The following is an 8,423-nucleotide window of genomic DNA, read 5'->3' as shown; positions in this document are numbered from 1 at the left end:
GCAGATTTATTTCAAGATTCTGGCAGACATTACAGCAAGCATTAGGAACTCGTCTAGACATGAGTACTGCCTATCATCCACAAACTGATGGGCAGAGCGAAAGGACGATACAAATGCTTGAAGACATACTACGAGCATGTGTTATTGATTTCAGAAACAGTTGGGATCGACATCTACCGTTAGCAGAATTTTCCTACAACAACAGCTACCATTCAAGCATTGAGATGGCGCCGTTTGAAGCACTTTATGGCAGAAAGTGCAGGTCTCCGATCTGTTGGAGTGAAGTGGGGGATAGACAGATTACGGGTCCAGAGATTATACAAGAAACTACCGAGAAGATCATCCAAATTCAACAACGGTTGAAAACCGCCCAAAGTCGACAAAAGAGCTACGCTGACATTAAAAGAAAAGATATAGAATTTGAAATTGGAGAGATGGCCATGCTTAAAGTTGCACCTTGGAAAGGCATTGTTCGATTTGGTAAACGAGGGAAATTAAATCCAAGGTATATTGGACCATTCAAGATTATTGATCGTGTCGGACCAGTAGCTTACCGACTTGAGTTACCTCAACAACTCGCGACTGTACCTAACACTTTCCACGTCTCGAATTTGAAGAAATGTTTTGCTAAAGAAGATCTCACTATTCCGTTAGATGAAATCCAAATCAGCGAAAAACTTCAATTCATCGAAGAACCCGTCGAAATAATGGATCGTGAGGTTAAAAGACTTAAGCAAAACAAGATACCAATTGTTAAGGTTCGATGGAATGCTCGTAGAGGACCCGAGTTCACCTGGGAGCGTGAAGATCAGATGAAGAAGAAATACCCACATCTATTTCCAGAAGATTCGTCAACACCTTCAACAGCTAAAAATTTCGGGACGAAATTTATTTAACGGGTAGGTACTGTAGTGACCCGAACTTTTCCATGTTTATATATATTAATTGAGATTGATATTTACATGATTAAATATTTCCAACATGTTAAGCAATCAAACTTGTTAAGACTTGATTAATTAAAATATGTTTCATATAGACAATTGACCACCCAAGTTGACCGGTGATTCACGAACGTTAAAACTTGTAAAAACTATATGATGACATATATATGGATATATATATAGTTAACATGATACTATGATAAGTAAACATATCATTAAGTATATTAACAATGAACTACATATGTAAAAACAAGACTACTAACTTAATGATTTTTAAACGAGACATATATGTAACGATTATCGTTGTAAAGACATTTAATGTATATATATCATATTAAAAGATATTCATACATGATAATATCATGATAATATAATAATTTAAAATCTCATTTGATATTATAAACATTAGGTTAACAACATTTAACAAGATCGTTAACCTAAAGGTTTCAAAACAACACTTACATGTAACGACTAACGATGACTTAATGACTCAGTTAAAATGTATATACATGTAGTGTTTTAATATGTATTTATACACTTTTGAAAGACTTCAATACACTTATCAAAATACTTCTACTTAACAAAAATGCTTACAATTACATCCTCGTTCAGTTTCATCAACAATTCTACTCGTATGCACCCGTATTCGTACTCGTACAATACACAGCTTTTAGATGTATGTACTATTGGTATATACACTCCAATGATCAGCTCTTAGCAGCCCATGTGAGTCACCTAACACATGTGGGAACCATCATTTGGCAACTAACATGAAATATCTCATAAAATTACAAAAATATGAGTAATCATTCATGACTTATTTACATGAAAACAAAATTACATATCCTTTATATCTAATCCATACACCAACGACCAAAAACACCTACAAACACTTTCATTCTTCAATTTTCTTCATCTAATTGATCTCTCTCAAGTTCTATCTTCAAGTTCTAAGTGTTCTTCATATATTCTACAATTTCTAGTTACATAAAATCAAGAATACATTCAAGTTTGCTAGCTCACTTCCAATCTTGTAAGGTGATCATCCTGTAGTGACCCGAACTTTTCCATGTTTATATATATTAATTGAGATTAATATTTACATGATTAAATGTTTCCAACATGTTAAGCAATCAAACTTGTTAAGACTTGATTAATTGAAATATGTTTCATATAGACAATTGACCACCCAAGTTGACCGGCGATTCACGAACATTAAAACTTGTAAAAACGACATGACGATATATATATGGATATACATATGGTTAACATGAGATTATGATAAGTAAGTATCTCCATAAGTATATTAACAATGAGTTATATACATATAAATAAGACTACTAACTTAAGGATTTCGAAACGAGACATATATGTAACGATTATCGTTGTAACGACATTTAAATGTATATATATCATATTAAGATATATTAATATATCATAATATCATGATAATATAATAATTTAACATCTCATTAGATATAATAAACAATGGGTTAACAACATTAATTGAGATCGTTAACTTAAAGGTTTCAAAACAACACTTACATGTAACGACTAACGATGACTTAACGACTCAGTTAAAATGTATATACATGTAGTGTATTTAGATGTATTAAAATACTTTTGGAAGACTTCAATGATGTTCATAACATCATTCGATTCATATATATAAAGCTATCTTATTCGAAGGTTTAAACTTGTAATCACTAGAACATAGTTTAGTTAATTCTAAACTTGTTCGCAAACAAAAGTTAATCCTTCTAAATTGACTTTTAAAATCAACTAAACACATGTTCTATATCTATATGATATGCTAACTTAATGATTTAAAACCTGGAAACACGAAAAACACCGTAAAACAGAATTTACGCCGTCGTAGTAACACCTCGGGCTGTTTTGGGTTAGTTAATTAAAAACTATGATAAACTTTGATTTAAAAGTTGTTATTCTGAGAAAATGATTTTTATTATGAACATGAAACTATATCCAAAAATTATGGTTAAACTCAAAGTGGAAGTATGTTTTCTAAACTGATCATCTAGACGTCGTTCTTTCGACTGAAATGACTACCTTTACAAAAACGACTTGTAACTTATTTTTCCAACTATAAACCTATACTTTTTCTGTTTAGATTCATAAAATTGAGTTCAATATGAAACCATAGCAATTTGATTCACTCAAAACGGATTTAAAATGAAGAAGTTATGGGTAAAACAAGATTGGATAATTTTTCTCATTTTAGCTACGTGAAAATTGGTAACAAATCTATTCCAACCATAACTTAATCAACTTGTATTGTATATTATGTAATCTTGAGATACCATAGACATGTATACAATGTTTCGACCTATCATTTCGACATATCTATATATATTTCGGAACAACCATAGACACTCTATATGTGAATGTTGGAGTTAGCTATACAGGGTTGAGGTTGATTCCAAAATATATATAGTTTGAGTTGTGATCAATACTGAGATACGTATACACTGGGTCGTGGATTGATTCAAGATAATATTTATCGATTTATTTCTATACATCTAACTGTGGACAACTAGTTGTAGGTTACTAACGAGGACAGCTGACTTAATAAACTTAAAACATCAAAATATATTAAAAGTGTTGTAAATATATTTTGAACATACTTTGATATATATGTATATATTGTTATAGGTTCGTGAATCAACCAGTGGCCAAGTCTTACTTCTCGACGAAGTAAAATCTGTGCAAGTGAGTTATAGTCCCACTTTTAAAATCTAATATTTTTGGGATGAGAATACATGCAGATTTTATAAATGATTTACAAAATAGACACAAGTACGTGAAACTATATTCTATGGTTGAATTATTGAAATCGAATATGCCCCTTTTTATTAAGTCTGGTAATCTAAGAATTAGGGAACAGACACCCTAATTGACGCGAATCCTAAAGATAGATCTATTGGGCCTAACAAACCCCATCCAAAGTACCGGATGCTTTAGTACTTCGAAATTTATATCATATACGAAGGGTGTCCCGGAATGATGGGGATATTCTTATATATGCATCTTGTTAATGTCGGTTACCAGGTGTTCACCATATGAATGATTTTTATCTCTATGTATGGGATGTGTATTGAAATATGAAATCTTGTGGTCTATTATTATGATTTGATATATATAGGTTAAACCTATAACTCACCAACATTTTTGTTGACGTTTTAAGCATGTTTATTCTCAGGTGATTATTAAGAGCTTCCGCTGTCGCATACTTAAATAAGGACAAGATTTGGAGTCCATGCTTGTATGATATTATGTAAAAACTGCATTCAAGAAACTTATTTTGTTGTAACATATTTGTATTGTAAACCATTATATAATGGTCGTGTGTAAACAGGATATTTTAGATTATCATTATTTGATAATCTACGTAAAGCTTTTTAAACCTTTATTGATGAAATAAAGGTTATGGTTTGTTTTAAAATGAATGCAGTCTTTGAAAAACGTCTCATATAGAGGTCAAAATCTCGCAACGAAATCAATTAATATGGAACGTTTTTAATCAATAAGAACGGGACATTTCAGCATTATCCGTCCTACAACAGTTCTATAACTAGAATGATGTGCACACAAACCTTCATGCATCTCTTTCACCACCTCTGTTGCTTGTTGTGGTGCTAAACCCTTCAAATTTTGGACCATTGAAAGATTTTCCATAAAGCACGTCATTTTCCAAGACGTAAAGCGGAGCACTTACCTTTATCCGTCTTGCTTCTGTGACATCAGCTGACAATGTTCCGTCCTGCAAATACTTCACATACCCAACACGGTCCTCCTTCTTCAACTGTTGCTGCTACCACTTTTTCATCAATTGATTTATCCTTCAAAACTTCCACCAAAACTTTCTTATGCAAGTGGTCAAATGTTAATGTTGCTAACTTACTTAAAACATCTGCCTTTTTATTCTTATTTCTTGATATCTGCACAACCTCCAAAGTTTCAAAATTTTTTGAAATCTTTTCAACCAATTGCAAATATTTTTTCATTGAGATATCCTTTGCTTTAAATGCTCCATTAACTTGTTGTGCTATAATATGAGAATCTACATATGCACGCAAATGCTTTATTCCCATCTCAGACGCTATGCGGAGGCCGGAAAGCAATGCCTCATATTCTGCTTCGTCATTAGAGGCATAAAAACAAAACTTTAGTGCATACGTATGTTCTTCCCCTTCCGGGCTGGTAAGCACCAATCCAGCACCAAATCCTTCCTCACTTGATGCACCATCAGTGTGCAGTTCCCACATGCAATTACTGCTTTTAACATCTTGCAAATAATCCCCCTTTTCAGTTGTTTCTAAAAGAAAGTCTGCCAAAATTTGCCCTTTAACTGCATGTCGTGGTGAGAAATTTATTTCATATTCTCCCAATTCAACCGCCCATTTTGCTAAACGTCCTGACGACTCTGGATGTTTCAAAATTTGCTTTATTGGTTGATCTGTCAAGACGAGAATTGGATAGGCTTGAAAATAACGTCTGAGTCATCTAGCTGTGTGTGTTAAAGCATATACCAATTTTTCAATTGGCGGATAATTAACTTTACTTTGCTGTAATATCTTACTGACAAAGTATATTGGCATTTGTACCCCATTCTATTCTGCGATTAAAACTGAACTAATGGCTTCTGCCGACGCTGCCATATATAAAATTAATGTTTCTCCTGCTATTGGTGCAGTTAAAGTAGGCAACTCTTTTAAGAGTCGCTTAACATCCTGAAAAGCTGTTTCAGCTTCTTTCGTCCACATAAAATCCTTTTTGTTCAAACAACTTTTTAAGACCCTCATAAATGGTAATGATCGATCTGCTGCTCTGAATAAAAACCTTGTTAAGGCTGCCAATCTTTCATTTAAGCTTTGCACTTATTTTTTTGTTTTTGGAGATACCATATCTTCAATTGCTTGAATTTTTTTTGGATTTGCCTTAATTCCTCTCTCTGTGACAATATGACCTAAAAATTTGCCTTCTTTCACACCAAAAGTGCACTTCTTAGGATTCAACTTCATATTAACTATTCGTAATGATTCAAATGTTTCAAGAGTATCCTCGAGCATACCTTCTTCTGTATGACTCTTGATAACAATATCATCAACATAGGCTTCCACATTCCTACCTATTTGATCTTTAAACGCCTTATCAATCATACGCTGATAAGTTGCTCCTGCATTCTTCAATCCAAAAGGCATCATGATGTAGCAAAAAATTCCATCTGGTGTGTGGAATGCTGTTTTATTCTGATCCCGTATTGCTATGGGGATTTGATGGTAACCCTTGAATGCATCCAAAAAAGATTTAAATTGATATCCGCTTACAGATTTCACCTTCCAATCTATTTCTGGTAAAGGGTAGTTGTCCTTTGGGCATGCTTTATTTATGTCTGTGAAATTCACACACATCCTCCATGTGTTATCTGGTGATATTGCTTTAAACATACATATATTTCGACGCAATATCAATTACATTTTATATACTTTTATCGTTTACGAAGACATTCGATTCATATTTCACGAGAAAAACGAAGAAAGTATACTAAAGTGAAGAGAAGAACGATCGGTTAAAAACAACGATAATTTCGGCAGAATAAATATATATCAAGAATTGTTTATCTGAAATCCACATGTGAACTTACAAGAAAAGAAAAATACATATTCGTATATTCTCAAAATTCATGGGGTAACGTTGAAAATGAAGATATAGATTAGGTGCTAAAGTTGAAAATATCAAAAGGAATCTTAGTAATTTGAAATTTCAATTACACGAATTTTGTAATCATGTGGGCCAAGAAACAAAGTTGCACAAATCACGTACAAGCAAGAAGGAAAAGTTACATGAAACTCGTATTCTTGCAACATTTTTTTTAGTCCGACACAGTAACATGGGGCGGTACACTTTATGATATAAAAGTTGCTACTTTCGGCCGGTTCAATGCTAGTACAGAGTTTCAAGATGCACTTTTAATAAGATAATAAATATAATAATAATAATATAAATCTTAAATCTCTGAATTCGATTATAAAGAGAGGATGGAAGTTGCGAAGGAGAGAGGGGAATATAGAAAACACTCAGTAGGATAGTAGTAGGTAGTATAGATAAATTTTAGTATACTACTGTCCTAAACTAAATCCTTATATACTCCGTATCACATTTATTTTATCTTAATTCTGTCTTATTTATTTCCAAGTTCAATTAGGATAGTTTCAGTATTGTATGGGTTATATTGTTCGTGTGCACGGATGCTGTCATTTTCCATTTCTACCGTTTGCAGTTAATAAATTGAAGCTTTGTTTGTAAGTTGTTCCATTTAATTTTTTTATTATCGTTATTATCATTATTATTGTTATTGTTATCATTATTAGTTGTAGCATTTTAATTACTATCATTTTGTTAGAATTATTATTATTGTTATTATTGCCATGCTTACTATATTATGTTTGTATTTTTATTCCTGTACCATTATTATGATTAGTTAGTTTACCTCGTGTTTGCTTAGATGTAGAACCCCTCGATTATGGATTGTTATCATTTAGAATATTAAAATGTAACTTTGAGTATCTTTAATATTGTGCCTAGTTAAAAGAATCATTGTTATATAATTAGATATTTAACCCTATCAATTAATTTATTAGATAAAAATAGTGAAAGTTATTTTTATTGATATAGATTATGCTTTAACACTAAAAGTGGTTTAGACGAACTTATGATTAAATTATTAACACCAATTTAGAAATATGATTCGGTGGTTTGGGTAATATCATTAGTTATATAATCGTGAAATTGTAAAAAGGGAAACCGTTACGATTTAAGTTTTGGCGAAAGTCAAAACTAGGCTAGGTCTCAATTTAGATAATCAGGGCATAGTTAACTATCTAAAATAAGATCCAATGAAAATTAGATTTAATTTTAATTAGGTAAGATTTTATATAAATTCGAAAGAAAAATATATAAAGTAAACATTTTAAGAATTACAATTGTTATTTTAGTCATTTTAGATATTGTGTTCAATCAAAAGATCCATTATTATGTAAATTTAATACTTAATCCCCGTCACATAGTTTATTAAATCGTTTAGCGAAAGTTAAATTGGTGATATATAAAATATGCTTCAACACTATTTGTGATCTAGACAAAACGTAGGATTATATTCCTGACAGAAATATAAGAATATGGATTTGGTGATTTGGTTGTATTAAGATTTATATAGTCATGAAATTATAAGAAGGGAAACCATTTTAGTTTAGGTTTTAATGAAAGTTAAAACTAGGTTGAATCACAATTCGAATGATCAGGTATAGTTGATTTGTTAAAATGTGATTAGCAAAGTTAAGTTGAATTTTAGTAAATCAGGACTTTATGAAATCGAAAGGTTATCACGAAGTTATATACTATATAATATTGTAACCGAACTTAACAACAATCCATAGTATATTGATTATAAATTGTCTATGA

The 8,423-nt window shown here is 31.6% G+C and overlaps 1 protein-coding gene across 1 annotated transcript; it reads right to left on the bottom strand.

The window, feature by feature from the left end:
- Positions 1-4,702: 4,702 nt before the first annotated feature.
- Positions 4,703-5,560, bottom strand: LOC139870362 (uncharacterized). Its single transcript, XM_071858173.1, has 2 exons — positions 5,524-5,560; positions 4,703-5,418 (listed from the first exon to the last, which is right to left on the bottom strand). The coding sequence occupies exons 1-2, from the start codon at positions 5,558-5,560 to the stop codon at positions 4,703-4,705; spliced, it is 753 nt and encodes a 250-aa protein (XP_071714274.1).
- Positions 5,561-8,423: the final 2,863 nt, after the last annotated feature.

Source organism: Rutidosis leptorrhynchoides, chromosome 10 (assembly GCF_046630445.1).
Source record: "Rutidosis leptorrhynchoides isolate AG116_Rl617_1_P2 chromosome 10, CSIRO_AGI_Rlap_v1, whole genome shotgun sequence".
Classification (NCBI taxonomy): Eukaryota; Viridiplantae; Streptophyta; class Magnoliopsida; order Asterales; family Asteraceae; genus Rutidosis; species Rutidosis leptorrhynchoides.
The sequence above is the reverse complement of the archived record's forward strand: the minus strand, read 5'-3'. Positions and strand labels throughout refer to the sequence as shown.